The 21,832-nt window shown below is 51.7% G+C and overlaps 1 protein-coding gene across 1 annotated transcript in view; it reads right to left on the reverse strand.

The window, feature by feature from the left end:
- LOC133349825 (beta-1,4-galactosyltransferase 2-like) overlaps positions 1–18,833 on the reverse strand; it is a 73,930-nt gene extending 55,097 nt beyond the window's left edge. The window contains exons 1-2 of the mRNA XM_061563621.1: positions 18,533–18,833; positions 16,666–16,853 (exon numbers count right to left, since the gene is read on the reverse strand). Coding sequence (XP_061419605.1) covers positions 16,666–16,853; positions 18,533–18,760 — 416 coding nt within the window. The 5' untranslated portion in view covers positions 18,761–18,833. The remainder of the gene's footprint in view (positions 1–16,665; positions 16,854–18,532) is intronic.
- Positions 18,834–21,832: the final 2,999 nt, after the last annotated feature.

Genomic DNA, 21,832 nt, shown 5'->3' on the forward strand with positions numbered 1-21,832 from the left:
TCGTAAATTGATAGTCCTGGAGGACCTCCAACCACCGTGACAATTGGCCCGAGGGTTGGGCGACCCGCAATGCGCACTGAAGTGCCGCATGGTCAGTACGGACCGTAAAATGACGGTCGTAGAGATACGGTCTAAATTGTTGTACAAAAAAAACAATAGCCAGTAACTCGCGACGGGTCACACAGTAGCGCTGTTCAGCTGGCGATAAAACCCTGCTACTGTAGGCGACCACCCGTTCGACTCCCCCGACCACCTGTGAGAGCACCCCCCCAATGCCTGTGTTACTGGCATCCGTATCCAGCAGGAAGGGTCTCGTAAAATCAGGGTAACACAAGGGCGGGGCACCCACCAAGGTGTCCCGAAGGGAGCAGAACGCGGCCTCCTCCTCTGGCCCCCAGCGAAACCTGACCCCTTTGGCCGTCAGAGCATGCAAGGGTTTGGCTATGGTGGCGAAATGCTCAACGAATCGACGGTAGTAGGAAGCAAACCCAATGAAACTGCGGACCTCAGTAACCGACGTGGGCGTCGGCCATGAACTGACGCAGTTCGTCTTCGCGGAATCGGTGGAGATCCCCGAAGAGTCGACAATGTGGCCTAAGTACCGTACGGTTTCCCGAAGCAGGTGGCATTTAGCCAGTTTAAACTTTAACTTAGCCGACCGCATCCTCAGAAACACCCCCCTTAATCGTTGGAGGTGTTCCTCGAAAGTCCTACTGAAAACGATGACGTCGTCAAGGTAAATTAAGCAGGTATCCCATTGCAGACCTGACAGAACCAATTCCATAAGGCACTGAAACGTCGCGGGAGCAGAATGGAGTCCCATGGGCAACCGATTAAACTGGAACAGGCCCACAGGAGTCCGGAATGCGGTCTTAGGTTTTGACTCATCGTCGAGTGGTAATTTCCAGAATCCCGACAGTAAGTCTAGCGTCGAAAAATACCGCGTCCCAGCTAACGCATCCAGAGACTCATCCATTCTGGGGAGCGGATACGCATCAGCCACGGAGATCTTATTAAGGCGACGGAAATCAACGCAAAACCGCAAGGACCCATCTTGTTTTTTAACCAGAACGATGGGTGCTCCCCACGGACCGGATGAGGGCGAAATGATGTCGGCGGTTAGCATGTCATTGACGGCCGATTGAACGTGTTCCTTTTCAGTAGGACTCAACCGGAAGGGATTCTGCTGAACTGGTGCCGCGTCACCCGTTTCAATGTGGTGGCGTAACAGGTCCGTGCACCCAATATCATATTTGTGCCTGCTGAACACATCTGAGAATTCGATCAGCAGAGCGCGCAGTGCACCCAATTGCACACTCGACAAATGACTGGAGCCCGCACACAGCGAGTCCAACCACTGCAGGTCATCCCCTGATTGAAGTTTCTGCGCCGGGACGGGATCAACGTGCGCAATAAGCCGCTCTTCCGTAGGGAGCGGTGCCGCGTGAGCAAGCACGGTGCCCTGCGGAATAACGGCCGGCCGCGACCCCGCGTTCAAAACCATGACAAACGGGTCCCCGTCAGCCCGTACCAACGTCTAAGCCACCGCCAAGTCCAGACCCCCCACAGCTCTGTTCGACGGACCCAAAAGCACGCCCTGCCCCGCAGTCTCCCCACCCAACGGCTTCCGCAACCGGAGGGGTACCAACATCTGCGAACCCGGGGGTACGTGCACTGTATGGGTCGCTAGCGCTTGGACCGTCGTACAAGCTGTCCGCAATTTAGTAGGGTTAGACAAAAAGGAAATACGGCGACCCGATGGCAGCTCTATACAACCTTGATCAACAAGAATTTTAATGGGCATCTTAGCCAAAAAGTCTGTACCCAACAGACATTGAACCGCTAGGGAAGAAGAGACCAAAACAGGTCCCGATAATTTAATATCCCCTATGCAAATGCTCGCCCGAATCTGGCCGACAATGCCCAACGAGCCTCCATTCGCCGCGTAACATGGCACGTCTACCGGGAGCAGAGGCCGACATTGGACGGGGAGAATGTTGTAAATAAGGTCAGAGATGATTGTTGCTGACGCGCCCGTGTCCACCAGCACCCTGACTTCGATACCGTCTATAAATCCCGTAACCACAGACGCCCCGGCCGACGCAGCCACCATCCTGTGGCCCAGCTCGGACCATTCAATTTCTCCCGGCCCGCGTACGAACCCTCCTTTCCGAACCGAACCCCCAGCCCCCATGCGCACCTCCTCAGCCGCGAAGCGGCGGCCTATGTGTGACGTGTATGCGGACCGAGCATGTGTAGTGCCGCGACTTGCCGGGGGTAGTTGGGACGACTTGGAGCCTTGGTCGTCGTCCAGTCGAGGTCCGGCGGTGCGCTGACGTGGAGCGCGGCACCCGGACGCCACATGGCCGCGAAGGCCGCAGTTGTAGCACGTGACGAGGGACGTCGCAGGTCTCGGTTGCTCCAGCTTGCGGGTCGATCGCAGAGGCGAACGACCCCCCGACCTCCAATCCCCCGGTCGCGCTGTAGCGAATGCCTCCTCCTGTGGGCGGCTGACTTGAGGTTCGGTGTCCACCGGGGCAGGAGCTGAGACTGCGGCAGAAGCGCAGACGACCGCCTGTTTTCGTTTTAGGACCTCATGCGCCTGGATGCTCGTTGCAACTCGCAACGAACAAACGTCCACCTCGTCCGCCGTGTTGATGGGGACCCCCAGGTCCTGAGCCAGCGTCAGCAGCTGTTCCAATACCATGGCGTCCTGCCCCTCCTTGTCCATGCGAGGGAAGGCGGCGTCCGCGAGAGCCAGCAGCGCTGTGCAGTATGCGAGCGCTGTCTCCGTGTCCCCCTTCCGTCGCCCGTAGAATTGGTGGCGGCAGGCGGAGGGTGGACCATACACCTTGGCCATGAGGCCCAGTGCGGCCTTGAGCGTGGAGCGGGCCGACCTCGGGGCGGACCTGAAGGCCGCGAGCGTGTTGTCGTCCAGCACCGCAGGCAGTGCCCGTAGCGCCGTAGCGTCGGACCACCCCGACATTTCCTGATGGGCGAGGAATCTCCGCTGGAAGGCGCCTCAGTCACCCCCTTCGGCTTTGAAGGCCGTCAGCGCGGGAAGTCGCTGCTGAACAACCATGTCGTCATCCGACAGGTGATTTTCCCGCGCCACGCCGTCGGTATGGGAAATGGCGGCCCCTATCACGGGCGGTTGATGGCCGCCCATAGCGCACGCTGATGACGTGAGCGGCAGAGAGTGGAGGTCCCCGGTCACGTGTTGCTCGCGATTCCCGCCAAATGACGGCCGCTCGGTAAAAATGGCGCCATTTTCAAAGTCCTTGGCGCGCAGCACATTTTGGCGGGAATCTCCCACGCGACCCCTCTCGACGTCCGTCGACGTCCTTCCTCCTCCTGACGCGGTGATCTCCGCCAGGATGGACGCCGCGGCAAGTAGCAGCTCCGCCAGACGAGAGTGTGCATCGCGGAGCCCGGTGTCGGACCCCAGCGGATCGTCGGGCGCCCGTGAAGGGTCCTGCGGCGTCGGCATCTCCTCCTCCTCTCCTCCCGATGCTCGCTGCCCCGAATCGTCGTAGTCGTCCTCCCGGTCACGCTCATGAATCCGATGAGTCTTCCTTGTATCCATGACTTGAAGACAGGTTCACTTCTGACGCCAGTTGTAATATCTTCAATAATGGTGGGAAACGAGTTGACGGGGCAGCACTCTTTATTCACAGCGGTTGCACACGTAACAGTCCCAACCGAGATAACACCTATGTCACACGTGCCTGACTCGGCCACGCACTCCGTCTTCCCCGTGGGGTACGCGCACCTAACTCTGCCTCGACTCAGGCTCTCCGGCTACGCTCTCCCCACGGGGGAACTATCAGACCCCTACGCGCACTCGGCTCGGGCCGCACTCAGTCTCTCCCGTAGGGTACGCGTGCCTATCTCTGCCTCGACTCAGGCTCTCCGGCTACGCTTTCCCCACGGGGAACTATCAGACCCCTCTTGCCAGACCACGGGTCTCGACCACTGGGCTACACAGCCCGAGCCCTTACAAGGGCGTCAGACCGTGAATCCCAAGGCCTCGCCTCTGAGCCTCACAGAACCCCGGCCCTTACAAGGGCAGCGGGGCTAGGGGTCCCAGGGCCTATCTCTTCCTCCGTCTTCTGTCTTCACCGGTTACCAACTCCCCGAGTGCCCGCGCGCATCGCCTTACATAACCCTCCGCTCCCGAGGGGGCGGAGCCTATGCGGACCGCGATGTGAGCACCCACTCGATGTAACCAATCACCACGCGCTGCCTCACGATCCCTCCTGCCAGCGCGTATCACCACTACACAGGCATCACCCTTTGGATGAAAAATTGTGCATTGACACATTGAGGATGGATGGAGATCGGAGTGCTGGAATGGAGGAGATGAAGATCCATGACGGATCTGGAATTATGTTGAAACCCACCACACTCACAAGTACAAAAATGGAGATGCAACGGGGCACAGAATCTAATCGACTTACTGAGTCGACAAATGCACATATTGCTGCGGGGATGGCAATTGCTACCGACAGTCGAGCACAGAAACTCGTGGTGTGTGCTGATTCTGGTTATGTGCAACACAACTTCACGCCACACAGTCCCACATGTAAAGAGAGTGACATAAGAAACTACAAAACAAACAAGCAAACCGTGCTAAATTGACCAAAGCCATGAAAACGATGAACCAGGAGGATGATGGTGTGATGTTGCGTGAAAAGGTAAATGGTTACTCCAAAGTACCTGGCCATGAGAAAATTGATAACGATCATGAAAATACCATAAACGAACCAAGTCTGAAAGACATTGCGTGGAAATCAGCATGTCAAATTAAAACCACTGAGGAAGGAAAGAAAGATTCCAAACAGACAGCACTCTTAATCAAAAGTGGCAAAGCAGCCAACACTCATAACTTGGTAAACATGTGGCAAGGAGGTAACATGAAAAAGACAATGCACAACCGTGTTCGAAACCGCTGCCTAGCATTTCCCAGGAACCAAAACAAAAATCACAGTAACGATAATTGATAAGAACCGATGTAACATGTTGCCCTGATATATATTTTTTCTTATTTCAGATGTAACCATGCTAAGTTCGTGACACGTATGCGCACGTTGTAAGGAAAATAGCAGCCGAAACTTGAGGACAGTTGATGGTTCATGATGGAAAAAGGCATTTATTTTGTTTTAAAATAACCCGTGGCCAATCGACCACTGATAATTTTTAAAATGGTGGAATGTTGTAGATATAGGCCTCTTTCCAAAACTGATATTAAGAATAATTCTTCCAATATTTTTTTTTATAATTGATCGGGGCGAGCATGGGACATGAAAGGGTGAGGCACAACCTTCCCCACACAGCAGCTGCCCTTCACACCCGACCGCGAAGGAAGGAGCCAGGCCTTGAGGAAACAACTTATCACCCCAATAAAGTAGAACAAACACACACGTAACCAAAAGAGCGGGGGACACAAATCTCCCCGGACAAGGAATGACGAAACAGACAACGTTTTTTTTGGTGAACTGATTTTTTTTTTCTTGTAACAACGGTAAAAGTTCAAAAACTTAGCGACAAGAATAAGTGAACATCATAGACCCACACACTCGGACACACGTACAGCTGTTCCCACAGGCTGAGAGCAAAATCAAAGGGATTCCGTTCTTTTGTGAGAAGGCGAGCCGAGGGGAGAGAATTTTGCAGATAAAAACAGAGACACGGCCCATACATTGCTGCTACTGCAAGAGACATAAGACTGCATAATACACAAGAGAGCTGCAAGCGGCAAGCTCCGGGGTGGGCTCTGCAATCAACCAAGGATGGCGAGGCTTGTTGAGTAGCGACGGGTCACCGGGTACGAGTTCAGCGCTGACAGAAGAAGTATCGCTCAAAGTCATTCTACACTGAGTGCCAGCTCCCACCCAGCAGCTGCACGATCAAGGAGAGCAACGACAAGCAATCAACCTCGAGAAAGGGCGGAAAGCGCCAAGCATCGTCCAAGCCAGCATCGCAGAGAACCAGCTGCACGCGCAATCGTGCACCGCCAGAGAGCAGGGAGCAGGAGAGAGAGCACGCAGCAGCGCCACCAAGCGCCACCGAGCAAGGGTGATAGCTGCCAGCGGACAAGCGACAGGCGTTGTGCACTCAGCTCATCCAGCAGGGGAAAGAGCCTGACCAGCCGCCCGTGAGGAAGAGGAGAGCACTGGCGAGAGCGCCGTAGGTTCGACCCACAGACACACCGACCAGCACCAGCTAGGAACCAAGACAAGAGTGAGGAACTGCAATCAGTGAACGAGCTGCGGGTGCTATCTGACGACGGAATCATCGCGCACCTCCGACGACAAGCATCGTGCCAACGCAGCTTATCCAGCAGTGGAAGGAGCCTGAAGCGGCAGCAGCTGCTGCTTCAAAGAGAATGAACAAGGAAGCTGTTCGTATGACACGCCCACACTCACACACTACCACGCATCGCCCGGCGTCTGCCTGACGCGAAGAATTAATCAAGGAGACCAAACCACACACACATAAATATTCCCGGACTAATAATAAGGATCAAGGAGACAAATCACCACACACACACATTTAACACATACCCGGACTGATAATAAGAAGACTAATGATAAGGGTGCATCAACTATTAGCTGATAACGAAGAACATTTCTGCCCATTGAGTTACGTGGATACGGTCGTTTAGAAGTATTTTAGTCGTTATTTTTATTTTTAATTGCAGAAATATTACCAATGAATTCAATTATGTAAACTAAACGTTTGAAACCTACGTTACGAATCTACACGCTCACAGGGAGAATATTGTGTTAAAATCTTTCTTTTGATCACAGAATCTTGCCAGCGAATTTATTGAAGCCTTAGCCAATTGATAAGTATCTGCTGAAGCAGGCACACTGCCGCACACCATTGTTCCAATACATTTCGTTAAACGCATAATCTTACCGATGAATTCATTGACGTATACTTGTGCCTTCGGGATATGTTTCTTTATTACCGATTCATATGAATATCTTCGCATGCATGTTTAAGGACGTTTTCCTATCGCCGTATATGCTCGCGTTACTCTGAGGAATTAATCGATTGTTCTGCTACCCAGTTTAACAACGTAATCATTGAGGGTTAAATGTACGAATCAATGAGGAGAACATCTCCAGGAGTACTGTGTTGACAATTCCAAGCATAAGAGTTCGCATATTAGAGTGTTATGTTTTTGTTTAGAAATTTAAGTTGCTTAACACAGACGTGTCTGAGTGGTGCCTTCCTAAGTTCATGCATAATAATATTAATTATAAGAACTGTATCCTGCGGTGAGATTTGAAATTGGAGGCATTACATAAACACACTAAGACATAATCAGTAAATGTTAAAGCGAGAATCATTGTATTATCCTGATTGATAATACAACTCTAGACAACGAAGCCAAGCGAGATTTAGCATACTTACATCACACTTGTGTAGTGACAGAACGGTCACTACTGTGTCGGCCCGTACGAGGGCTGGGGGCCCCAAGGGGGTGCCTGGGGGGTCACGTGGTGGAGGGATCCGGACCTTCCCAGAGGTGGGGGAAGCGAGGCGTGTCCTGGGAAGGGAGGCGTGGCCTGGAGAGAGCCAGCCACGCCTGGGCGGAGCCGGCCACGCCAAAGCAGATATAAGCGTGGTGTGAACGCAGAGCGAGGCTGTTGTACTGTACTCCGAAGAGAAGACACCATCGGTCGTCAAGTCCCGAGTCGTCGTCCTGGGCCAGGCAGGCCGTTGCCTGCCTGGTCCAGTGTGTGACGCGTTCCAGAGTGTTAGTGAGTTGAGGGAGGTGGTCACCACCTCATGTACAGTGTTATATTACTTACCGTTTAATAAATAGTGTTGCCTCCAAGATGCGTGTGTGTGCACTTAATTCGAACCTACTACATTTGGCGTCAGAAGTTGTGGAAAAATAAATATTGCTAGGTGTTATCCTAGGGAAGTAAAATGGGCACACGAAAAACAAATATAAAACTCACCTGGACGCCTTCGTACGACGGGGACGGTGTGACAACCATCCTTCGGACAGCCCCGGGGATGGCAGCCCTGGTGAGAGAGAGAGAGAGATGGCGCTGCACGTGGAGCGGCGGGACTGGCATCGCACTGCTGCTTCACCGCCATCGGGAACGGAGCCACTGGGAGAGGACACCATCGTCGCTGCGGGGGCTGGCGGGGGAGGCCCGGGCATGCGGGCCACGCGGTGGGCCCGCCATTTCGGCGGCGGGTCGGGGCGCTGTTCCCGCCAAAACGCTGTTCCCACCATTTTGGCGGCGGGTCGGGCGCTGTTCCCGCCAAAACGCCGCTCCTGCTGCCGAAATGCCGCTCCCGCCGACATCAACGCCTGCGGAGGGGGAGTTCCACACGTGCGGGTGGCGCCCCCGTCTTGTAGATGGGGGTTCGCAAGAGCAGGCCGTGTTCACCATGCAAGATTCTTCGGGGCGTCCCAGTGCTCCACCTTGCCGCCCTCCGCTATTCACAGTTTGCCAGGCGAGTCGTGACATGACAAGCACCCGGCCTCAAGAAAAATAATAATATCTTCACCCATCTTACGTGTGCCGGGTTGCGATCGCATGTGTATTTTTTAACTCGCTGGTTTGCGGAGCGTGTTCGTCCGGTTGTGTGCGTGATAAATTGACGCGGCGACCATGCGGGTTTCTGCTTGTAACAGTGTTGTTGTTAATTACGGCGTCGAGATCGGTATCTTCTGGGTGTAGTTAATGATTAATTCGTTGTTGGGTGTCCCGAGCTCTGTTGATATCCTGTAGGTTGCCGTGTTAATGACTCGTGTTGTTACATCGTTTTGTTGCGAAATCGCCATTGTTATTGTGTATACTGTATGGAGTTTTGCTCGCGATTGTCACGTGTAACTGTCAGAAACTTTGATCGTCATTGTTGCCAAGGTACAGACCGAATGGAGCTTTGCTTCTAATTGTTAACATTGTATGGACTGTTGGGTACTTGCTTGTAATTATTTACTATGTACAGATTGTCTGGAGTATTGATTGTGTGAGTTGCCATGTGGGGACTGGAGGCAGCATTACTCCAAATGATTGACTGTACTGCATATACTGTATTAATTCGGCGATTCTTGGGGTTTATGTCTAGTTTTTTTTGCTCTCAATTCGAATGCCCTGAGTCCCATGGTTAATGTTCAAGGGGATTTTGAAATGACAGGTTCGGTGTGGTTCAAACTCACTGGTTGGTTCCTGTCCGTTGTTGCACAGATGATGTCTTTTGTGCGGGAATGCCCCTTGTGTTCTACATGGATCGGGGGTGCGTTTCCGTTAATTGCCGTCAAATTGCGTTACTCGTCTCAACTCGGTTGGTACAGCTTCATGCTGCAATGCGAGTCTCGGAGATGATGTGTACAGATATGGGATGTGAGGTGTATTGTTGTGACCATTGAATATTCGGGATCATCACAAATTGTGCGTACCTGTTCGCCATGGGATCAGTTCAGTGGGGGATCATAATTCAAATTGTATGTGTTGTGATGGTGTTAAATTGCGATGGTGACATGCTGCCAGGGATTTGGAAATGTGGTGCTGGCTGTCACCTATCTTGGGGCGCAGATCCTGACCAGGATGGCCCAGTGAGTGTTGCGTGTCTAACATGAACGTTGTGGTCCCGTCATGCTATGGCTGACGGCTTGACCTGACAGCCGGAGATTGAAACACTCCGTGGTATGTCTAGCCTAGTGGGCTGTGCGCTCACAGGGCTCGGAGAGTGTGGTGCCGTCATGCAATGGCTGACGGCTTGACCTGACAGCGCGGAGATTGAAACACTCCGTGGTATGTCTAGCCTAGTGGGCTGTGCGCTCACAGGGCTCGGAGAGTGTGGTCCCGTCATGCAATGGCTGACGGCTTGACCTGACAGCCCGGAGATTGAAACACTCCGTGGCATGTCTAGCCTAGTGGGCTGTGCGCTCACATGGCTCGGAGAGTGTGGTCCCGTCATGCAATGGCTGACGGCTTGACCTGACAGCCCGGAGATCGAGACACTCCGTGGCATGTCTAGCCTAGTGGGCTGTGCGCTCACATGGCTCAGAAAGTGTGGTCCCGTCATGCTGTGTCTGACGGCTTGACCTGACAGCCCGGAGATCGAGACACTCTGTGGCTTGTCTCGCCTAGTGGGCTGTGCGCTCACATGGCTCAGAGTGTGGTCCTGTCATGCTATGGCTGACAGCTTGACCTGACGGCTCGGAGGTTGAGACCCTCCGAGGCGCGTTGAAACAGTGGGCTGGAGATTCGTAAGGTTCAGGTGGAGTTGTCCTGTTACGTTGGGACTGTATCCCTCAGTTGTTAGGGTGCATGTTGTGCAGTGAGTGAACGATGGGTCGTCTCAGCTCGGTCGGTACAGCTATATGCTGCGATACGAGTCTTGGAGAGAGACTGGGTCGTCTCAGCTCGGTCGGTACAGCTATATGCTGCGATGTGAGTCTTGGAGAGAGACTGGGTCGTCTCAGCTCGGTCGGTACAGCTATATGCTGCGATGCGAGTCTTGGAGAGAGACTGGGTCTCAGCTCGGTCGGTACAGCTATATGCTGCGATGCGAGTCTTGGAGAGAGACTGGGTCTCAGCTCGGTCGGTACAGCTATATGCTGCGATGCGAGTCTTGGAGAGAGACTCGGTTAAAATCCCCCCGATATGGCCGACGCGTGCTACTAGTTGTGACGCCGCGTCGGAAAGGCGGTGGGGTGGTAACATGGAAATTCCCCCCCGATATGGCCGACGTGCACGGTTTTAGGATGGAGACGCCACGTCGGAAAGGCGGGGGGGGTGCTAATGGGTGACTGTCATGTCCGAAGAGCGGAGGCGAATGTTCGTTGAGTGATGCCTCAGGAGGGTTTGTTTCTCGTCACAGGAGGCAGTATCTACCTGGCACCTTGGAGTTGCCGGTTATGCCGACCGGCTATGGACTGGGGGGGGGGGAGTGAAGCATGCGTCAGCTACTCCTGCTCCTCCTGTTCTTGACTCCTGGGGGGAGGGGCCGTGCCCTTTGGGCCGCTTCTGGTTCCCCAGGCCCGGCCACATGGACTCGTTGATGACTGGCTGCTCTACATACCTCTCAGACTCCTTGCTCATTGCCTACGCCGTCGTTCCAATGGCCACACTCACATGCCAGTGCATGCGTGATTCTCACGGGGGGGGCTGTGCTGGAGCGTAAGTGGGTTAGCCAGTTTTCATGTATATTTGTTGTTAATTCCCCGTTTTCTATGCGGTTCCCTTTTACCCTCGTCGATTCTGTATATATTACGTGATTGTATTTCTTATCGGTCGCCGGTCATTTATTGATGTTGCTGGTTCGGAGGCACACCTTTTCGATGTTTCACAGTTGTGTTACAGCCGGGGACGGATGTGTGTTTATACAGGGGGGGTGATGTAGTGACAGAACGGTCACTACTGTGTCGGCCCGTACGAGGGCTGGGGGCCCCAAGGGGGTGCCTGGGGGGTCACGTGGTGGAGGGATCCGGACCTTCCCAGAAGTGGGGGAAGCGAGGGGTGTCCTGGGAAGGGAGGCGTGGCCTGGAGAGAGCCAGCCACGCCTGGGCAGAGCCGGCCACGCCAAAGCAGATATAAGCGTGGTGTGAACGCAGAGCGAGGCTGTTGTACTGTACTCCGAAGAGAAGACACCATCGGTCGTCAAGTCCCGAGTCGTCGTCCTGGGCCAGGCAGGCCGTTGCCTGCCTGGTCCAGTGTGTGTCGCGTTCCAGAGTGTTAGTGAGTTGAGGGAGGTGGTCACCACCTCATGTACAGTGTTATATTACTTACCGTTTAATAAATAGTGTTGCCTCCAAGCTGCGTGTGTGTGCACCTAATTCGAACCTACTACACTTGTATAACTTCATACAATTCATTGTATTATCCTGATTGATAATACGACCCTAGACAATGAAGCTAAGAACAATTATCATAACTGCATACATTAGCATAATCGCATACATTTGCATAACTTAAGAAACGTACACCTCCCTAAATAGCGTAATTATGTGCATAATTACATAAATTCGCATAATTGCGGATGATTATGTAATTATTTCCTTTTTATTACATTTTTATTATTTTTAAATCAAGACCCGACACATACAACAGTACGCACCGGCACGTGCGTACGCACACAATGACCCCCCCCACCCATCCCCATATAGCCTTAACAGACTGTTGGGGCAAGTGCTCTTAGCGAGTAGCACCGATGAAGGCCGGCAAAGCACATGAGGGGGGTGGGGTGGCCAACAAAATGCCCGGAAGCCTTTGTCTCCATAATGGCGATGTTTACACAACGCACCAGGCTGAGTCGACCTCACATAGACCCACTACTGATTCAGATAATCAGCACTGGTGTTAGCCTTTAAGTGGAGATTGAACTCGGGTCACTGTGTTAGAAGCGAAGGACACTAATTGCAACACCATCTCTCTCCACAGCAACACCACCAACAACAACTACACCATCCAGGATCGCACAAGAGCTGGGTTCACTATCTCTGGCTCGGCCACTATAACGAGTTCTGCTTGTAACACAACTCCTCCTCTCTTTTTGCTGCAGCAAATGACTCACTCTTCACTTCTAGATTTGAAGCTTTCGTGACTGCAATGATTCATATCCTTAGGTTTTTTCGGTAAAGTCACGTAGGTAAAAACATTAAAAAGTAAAATAAAATAAAAATCACGACGTTTCGGAGGCAACACAAGCTTCCGTCTTCAGGTGGTACCGTCACAGCCACGACAGCTGTATCAAGTAAATGAGAGATTTCAGGAGTTACCACTGCGTTTATATAATGGTTGGAGAAGGTGGTGGGGCATGGGCCGCATCTTTATTATTAATATGGTAAGGTGAGGCTTGAGACTAAGAATAGACTGCATAACAAAGGCTGAGCCTTATGGAGAGGTGCGGTTTGTGACTCAACCTGTAACAGGGAGACCACCACTAAACATGGTAAAACAGTAATGGTTGTCTGTCAAATAAGATTGGCAAATAAATGTAGTTAATCACATCTTTACAATGATTACTCAGTTTGTAACCGTCATCACGGTTGAAATTATGTCTGTGTTTGTATATTTGTATGGCTTCGTGTACAAACCTGTGATGGTAGCCAGGAGGTTTGCAGAGAACCTTGGTCTCGGAAAATACAATTTCATGAGAGCCCACCGAGTTGTAGCAATGATCGGCAACGGCCGAAGAATCAGTTCTGCCGTGTTTCAGATCTGACTTGTGCTCGCGGACACGATCAGAAACATGACGTTTCGTTTCTCCAATGTAGCAATCACCACAAATGCAACTCAATTTGTAGACTCCAGGATACTGTAAGTCAGGAACGACATCCTTCACAGATGGAATCAAATCACGGATTTTATGCACTGTACTGAATCGGACTTGGATCTTATGTTTGTTTAGAATTTTGGAGATCTTTTTGGTCATGCCTGCTATGTATAGACAAGACTCTCTTACAAACACATTTAATGTTAACACAAAAAATGTCACCTTCTGATTGGAACCACGTTGATTACATGACTTCTGCTTCTGCTGACTCAATGTCATCCAAATGCAAAGCTAACCTGATTTCTAAATTCAACCTCCTATCTAAGAAGAAACCAGAGCCACACATCGCAAAGCTGGATGTCAACAAGACCGTGATTAATCAGAGTAACATCCCAATTTCTGACAATCTAAAAACGGTACTGGCCAAAGGACTAAATTTCGCCGTCACCCCTAAATATATACCAGTAGAGGATATGATTTCTCAGATTGATGTAGCCCTCAGAGGCATAGGACACATCCATGCGGATGTAGCATGAGCTGAAATAACTACTATTCTTAAGAATGCTAAGAAACCCACAAGTAACATCAGCAAAAACGAACGCTCTAAACTCGCGGACCTAAAAAAGAGAGATGATATAGTCATCCTCTCGGCAGACAAGGGCAATGCCACGGTCATCATGGATAAAGATTCATACAACAACAAAATCCTGGACCTTCTTAATGATGGGAATTACTCCAAAATTAAAAACGATCCCACTAAAAACCTAACGATAAAAACCAACAGTATCATCACGAGTTCGACTTCCCTAACCGAACCAAGCAAACGTCCTTCTCTAAAACCATTGGAGGCTAGACCTCCCAGACTCTATGGTCTTCCCAAAATCCATAAAGAAGGCACCCCGCTACGACCCATCGTGTCGACGATAAACTCTCCTACGTACAAACTAGCCCGTTTTCTATCAGATACTCTGCTCCCCTTCACAGGCAAGACCTCTTCGGCAGTACTCAACTCAACCCAATTAGTCTCTATGGTTAAGGACATGGTACTATCTCCTGATGACATCCTCGTCAGCTTTGATGTAGTATCTTTGTTCACCAAAGTCCCAGTACCGGACACCCTAACAATAATTTAGGACTTAGTCCAACATGGATTGAATTCTGATGTACCTGCGCTGGTTAGGCATTGCCTCACCAACACTTATTTTACCTGGAATGGCACCTTCTACAAACAGAATGAGGGTACCCCTATGGGCTCCCCCTTGTCACCAGTTATAGCCAACATGTTCATGGAAAAGTTTGAATCAGACGCCATCCAGACATCCACCCTGCGTCCTTCCTTGTGGAAGAGGTATGTGGACGACACTTTCGTCATCTGGCCACATGGCCTCCCAGCATTGAACCACTTCTTGGACCACATCAATTCTAGACACCCATCCATCAGATTCACCATGGAAGTGGAGAAAGACCGTAAACTACCATTCTTGGATATTCTGCTTGAGAGGAGGCCTGACGGATCCTTGGGACATTCTGTCTACAGGAAAGCCACCCACACAGATTCCTACTTGAAACCGGATTCCCACCACCACCCATCTCAAAAGAATTCTCTCATCAAAACGCTATACCACAGAGCCCATAGCATTGCTGACCAACACCAACTAGCCGGTGAATTAAGACATGTACATCGGGCCCTCAGGATGAACGGATACTCTGACCGCACTATCCGCCAAGCTGTCTCTCCCACCATACAGAAACAGCCACATGAAACGCTGATCAAAACTATCACGTTGCCATACATAGCAGGCGTGACCAAAAAGATCTCCAAAATTCTAAACAAACATAAGATCCAAGTCCGATTCAGTACAGTGCATAAAATCCGTGATTTGATTCCATCTGTGAAGGATGTCGTTCCTGACTTACAGTATCCTGGAGTCTACAAATTGAGTTGCATTTGTGGTGATTGCTACATTGGAGAAACGAAACGTCATGTTTCTGATCATGTCCGCGAGCACAAGTCAGATCTGAAACACGGCAGAACTGATTCTTTGGCCGTTGCCGATCATTGCTACAACTCGGTGGGCTCTCATGAAATTGTATTTTCCGAGACCAAGGTTCTCTGCAAACCTCCTGGCTACCATCAAAGATTTGTACACGAAGCCATACAAATATACAAACACAGACATAATTTCAACCGTGATGACGGTTACAAACTGAGTAATCATTGGAAAGATGTGATTAACCATGCAAAAAAGATTTAACTACACTTATTTGCCAATCTTATTTGACAGACAACCATTACTGTTTTACCATGTTTAGTGGTGGTCTCCCTGTTACAGGTTGAGTCACAAACCGCACCTCTCCATAAGGCTCAGCCTTTGTTATGCAGTCTATTCTTAGTCTCAAGCCTCACCTTACCATATTAATAATAAAGATGCGGCCCATGCCCCACCACCTTCTCCAACCATTATATAAACGCAGTGGTAACTCCTGAAATCTCTCATTTACTTGATACAGCTGTCGTGGCTGTGACGGTACCACCTGAAGACGGAAGCTTGTGTTGCCTCCGAAACGTCGTGATTTTTATTTTATTTTACTTTTTAATGTTTTTACCTACGTGACTTTACCGAAAAAACCTAAGGATATCACTCTTCACTCTCTAAGAAAGAGAGAGAGACAGGGGACAACTCAGAGGTGGCAGGCGAAGGAGGTACTGCAGAGGAGTGGTAAGGCAGCAGCAGCCATTCGGTGAAGACTTGGTGCTCACAACAATTGCCCAAGCTATGTGGTCTTCTATATATTAAGGTGTTATTGGCCAATTACTGACGAGTGTTTGTAACTGGGATAAAATGGAGAAAACCCATGTGTCCAAACAAGGGGGAAACAGTCTATCCTATTCGGGCCAAACACATGGAGTCCACATTTGTGCTGTACTGCCTTTTCCTAGCAGAGCCTGAGTATGGATCTTCCTCGATGCCCACTCACAGGAAGATAGATTACGCTGTCTCCACACTCCCATTATGAACCTCTGAGGAACGATGCATTCAGTCCCTTTGTGAGAGGGAGAGAGACGGACCCAGAGCAAGGGATCTAACGCAGGGTCTCATCTGCACTGGCGCTATGTTTCTGACATGGCCATTATGAACACCCACTCCACCCACCCACCCCATGACACCTCACCCTTCCCGACTGCACCTCACCCAACCACTGCACCTCACCCAACCACCGTACCTCACCCACCCCACCCTACCCCACCCCATCCCACCCCACTCACTCACTCACTCATCCTCATACCCACTCAACCACCTACCTATTCAGTCACTCAATCACCCACACACTCATTCATTCAGTCACCTACCCACTCAGTCACCCACCCATACTACCCACCCAGCCACCCCCATAGTCGCCCACCACCTGAAATCGAACTTGTCTACGGCCACTGTGAGGTGTTGCGGCTGCTCCCCGCATCGGTAGAGGTTGCGGTCATCCAGGGGGATGAGGTCGACGTCAGAGAAGATGAAGCAGTCGAAGGGTGCGTCTCTGAGCGCCTCCACGTAGCCCACGTTCATCAGCTTGGCGCGGTTGAATATCCCGTTACCAGCCTAGAAGGTGGAGGAGGAGTTGGAAAACACGAGGTGGGCATGGTGGGATTGGCAGGGGGGGGGCAAAGGTGGGTATCAAGGGCAGCATCATCAGTAGCAGTTTCAGGTGGATGATTGATGGTGGTCTAGAGTAGAGGTATCATCATCAGCTCAGTGTGGTTAAACGTCCAGCTACCCGCCTGGCAGGTGGGCACAGGGTGGCATGGGGTGGCAAGCGGTGGAAAAGGGTGGCAAGGGGTGGGGGCACAAGGTACACGGGATGAGCACGGTTGGGTTGGCAAGGAACGGGGGGGGGCAAGGGGGGGGGCAAGGGTGGGCATCAAGGGCAGCATCATCAGTAGCAGTGTCAGGAGGATGATTGATGGTAATCTAGAGTAGAGCCATCATTTGCATAGCTCACGTTCATCATCTTAGGGTGGTTGAAACATCCCTCTGCCAGCCACTTTGGGGAAGGGTTCAGGGAGTAGGGTATGGGGTGTGCACGATGGGGTGTGCACGGTGGGGTTGGAAAGGAGGGTAAGGGGTAGGCAGCATCATTAGTAGCAGTGTCAGGAGGGTGATTGATGGGGATCTGGAGTAGAGGCATCATCATCAGCTCAACGCGGTTAAACGTCCCGCTACCCGTGCTTGGCAGGTAGGCACAGGGTGACACGGGGTTGCAAGGGGTGGTAAGGTGTGGGGGCACATGGGGCACAGAGTGGGCAGCAAGGGCAGCATCATCAGTATCAGGATGATCTGAAGTAGAGCCATCATCGTCATAGATGATGGGGGAAGGGGGCACGGGTGGAGGGGCGGTGGAGTGGGGGGGGGGGTAGCGATTGACATTATCATTGTCTTTGGCAGTGGCAGTAGCAGCAATATCATCAATACGATGGCCAGCATGATCCTCGTCAGCAGCAGCAGGAGCATCACCATCAACTAGGGTGAAGCTGCTGCAGCAGCAGCAACGCCAGGTGGCGCTCTAGAGCTCGGCACGCAATCACCACGGCGACCTCCATCACCACATCCATCACCTCTATCACCATCACCAACACCTCCATCACCTACCACGTCCAAAACGACCACCACCGCCACCTCTGTCACCACTGATACCAATTCCTACTATTCGCCACTAAGTGACAGCTGCTTGAGTAACAGCGCCAGGTGGCGCGCTCGAGCTCGGAACAGGATCACCAGCGACCTCCATCACCACCTCCATCACCGCCTACATCACCACCTCCATCGCCACCACCGCCTACATCACCACCCCCATCATCATCATCTACATTACCTCCATCGCCATCATTACCTCTACCGCCATAAAAAAATATACAAAGACAAAGGTACCCCGTTTAGCCTTCAACATACTGTTGGGGTAAGTGCTGTTAGCGAGCACCTATAAAAGCCGGCACGGCAAACGAAGGGGTGGATGGCCAACACCCCGCACGGCCTCCTTCGTCTCCCTAGTAGCGATATTTACACACCGCATCAGGTACTCATTTGAGGCCGAGTCAACCTAGGGAAGGTCCAGGACCAGTTCAAATAATCGTGGCTGGTGTTGGCCGCGAGAGGGAATCGAACTCAGGCCGCCGGGTTCGTAGTGCAGCACGCTAACCGTTACAATACCGCCATCACCAACATCACCACCTCCATCACCACTTCAACCATCACCACCATCTCAACCACCGCCCATCGCTCACCTGGGTGACCACGTAGACCGAGTAGTGCGCCTGCTGTCTCTGGAGCATGGGGTGCAGCTGCTTGAGTAGCAACGCTAGGTGGCGCTCCCGAGCTCGGAACGGAATCACCACGGCCACGCGCTGCTGGGCCAGACAGCCGTCAGGGCGGTAGCTGCCCCCAGGGCTCACCAGGGGGTTGGACTGGGACACCGACTCCAGGCTAGGAGTCGAGGAGACCTGGACGTCCATGGGACCCACTGTGTGGGTGTGTGGGTGTGTTACAGGATATATGGGTATCTTTGTTGTGTAGGTGTGTCTAGGTGTGTGTTGTGGGGAGCGGTAGTGGAGCGGTTAGCACGCTGCACTACGAACCTGGCGACCCGAGTTCGATTCCCGCTCACGGCCAAAATCAGTGACGATTATCTGAACCGGTCCTGGGCCTCCCCGAGGTCGAGTCAGCCTCAAATGAGTACATGGTGCGGTGTGTAAAGATCGCCACTGGGGAGACAAATGGCGGCCGGGCGTGATGCTGGCTACCCACCCCCTCGTGTGCCGTCTGGCCTTCATAGGCGATCGTTAACAACAGTTGCCCCAACATTCTTTTAAAGTTGTATGGGGGATCTTTTGTGTTTGTAGTTTGTACAACGGAGGGCACAGGTCGTGCATCTGCCAGTCATCTCAGTCTACCAATGGCACCTGGGCCGGTCCCGTGTTCTCCTGCCAGTCGGGAGCCTTCAACACGTCATGTGGTCTCAAGGTGCACCTTGCCTGGCACATACACTGTGGTGACATCACCACCGCTTAGTACTTAGTAGCAAACGTAGGCTGTTGTTTGTGTGTCAGTTTCGATGCATGTCGGTGTGTGGTGTTGATGATGTTGTCAGTGATGGTGCTGGTGATAATGCTGATGTTGATACTCATGATGATGCTGCTGCTGACAATGGTGATGCAGATGATGGTACTGCTGATGATGCTGCTCACGCAAGGCGGGTGGAGAGTCCGGGCACATTTCGCTTGCTGCGCTCGTCCCATTGCGCCTCTCTGTACCGCCTCCCTCGCTGTTCATCCGCGCCAGGGCACGAACCGGTTCAGCAGAAGTCCTAGGCCAATTCGTCATCAGCATCGTGGTCCAAGCCTCGCCCTCTCTTCTCCCTTCTCCAGGCGCCTCCTGCGCCCCGCCCACTCGCTGAGATCTAAGGATCAAGGAGGAGGCGGCTCCTCTGAACCAAGGAACCCGACGGTTCACAACCAGGAGCCATCCCAGCTGCAGCACGCAGAGCACTGCGAAGAGTTTTGCGATGAACCTGAGCAGCGAGGAGGCGACGACAGTCATGGTCCTGAGTGCAGGAGACAGAGGGGGATGGGTGGTGGTGGTGGCTGAGTGGGTGGGTGCGAGTGGGTGTGGGAAGCTGTATATATATGGATATTTCTCGACATATTAACATATGTTGTTCCTGAGACCCGTTTGTAAGTGGAACGGTTCGTTAGTCGGAACACAAAATGTCCTGTATTTAAATGCCCATAGGTAAGTGTTATAAAATTGGTTACGGTTCAATGAAAAGGAAGCATTGTTAAAGTCGTAAAAAGGAAGAAATAATGTACATTAGCATGTAAAACTGTTAAATAAATACTGTATAGTAAACAACAAATAAAATAACATAATTATAGTTTTTTTTAAATCCGTTTTATTTTATTGATGCTGCCTGGCATGTCTCGGAAAGGGCGTAATGAGTAGCCACAGTTGCGCACACGGGGCACGTGCGCATTCACACAAAGACTCCCGTATAGACAATACAGACTGTTAGGGCAAGTGCACCTATGAAAGCCGGCACGGCACACGAGGGGTGAATGGCCAGCACCACGCCCTGCTGCATTTTCCCCCCAGTGGCGATGTTTACACACCGCACCACGTACTCGTTTGAGGATAAATCGACCTTGGGGAGGCCCAAGACCTATTCAGATAATCGTCACTGGTGTTGGCTGTGAGCGGGAATTTTACTCGGGTCGCCGCTTTTGTAGCGCAACGCGCTAACAATTACACTACCACTCCCCACACACTCACTTCCACACACTCACTTTCATACATACTCACTTTCACACACACGTGGCCGCTTGCACATACACTCCCAGCGTACGACTGACTCATGACATCTCGAGGAGGATTGCTCAGTTGAACAAAATAGTTCTGCAAATGCGAGTTCGTGTTTTAAGTCAATGTAAAAAAAATCATGGTCTGTAATTGTGGGTGTTCATAAGTCGGTTGTTGGTGAGTCGAGGACTGCCTGTATGTTAAACTTCTTTCGCACCCTACGGAGCCAACTATGCTAATAGGAGGTGCGGGGGTAGGACAACAAACCAAACACAAAAATGGGAAACAATGATTACCGCTCACAGCCACAAACACCACTGCCAATAATCTGAATCGATCTTGGACCTCTCATAGTTCGACTCAGCCCCAAATTAGTATCTGGTGCGGTGTGTAAACATCGTCACAATAGAGATAAAGGGAGTCTGGCGTGGTTCTGGCCACCCAACCCCTCGTGAATTGTGCCGCCTTCATAGTGCTCGCTTACAGAACTTGCTCCAATAGTCTGTTAAGGCTATACGGAGGATCTTTGTCTCTGGGAAACTGTGAAGGGGGCACAGTTGGTGCATCTGACAGATGTGCCAGTCGTCTCAGTCAATCAACCCATGGCATCTGGGTCTGTTACATGACCTGTCAGCAGTGAGCCTTCGACAGAGGTCGCAAACGGGTTTTGATTCCTTACCCGTACCCGTACCCGGTCGCACCAGGGTCGCAAATGGGTACCCGTACCCGGCCGGGTACGGGTATACGGTACCCGTTCCCTACCCGTACCCGTACCCTACCCGAAATGAGTGACAAACGGTTACTCACCAGTGACTCACGGCCTACCCGTACCCGTACCCGGCCGCACCAGGGTCTCAAACGGGTACCCGTACCTGGCCGGGTACGGGTAGCCGGGTATCGGGTAGGGTACGGGTATCGGGTACCCGGTTGCGACCTCTGGCCTTCGATACCTAACGTGATAGCCTCAAAGTGCACATAGCTTGGTACAAGCGCCGTGGTGATGTCACTGCCTCTTCGTAACGGTTTTTGTTGAAGTTGTCCCAGGTTGCTGCGGGCTCGCCTCCCCATCAATAGAAGGCCAGGAATGGTGGTTGTGGTGGTGGTGGGTTACCTCTAACTTATTTTGCACTCTACGTAAAAAGCCTTCAGATGCAGGCAAGGCTGCTGAGTAATATGCCTTCTCTAACTTCATGTCCTAGGTTCTATCTAAAGTGACCCCTTGGGATAGAATC

Source organism: Lethenteron reissneri, chromosome 31 (assembly GCF_015708825.2).
Source record: "Lethenteron reissneri isolate LAM-NWPU_2019-01 chromosome 31, ASM1570882v1, whole genome shotgun sequence".
Classification (NCBI taxonomy): domain Eukaryota; kingdom Metazoa; phylum Chordata; class Hyperoartia; order Petromyzontiformes; family Petromyzontidae; genus Lethenteron; species Lethenteron reissneri.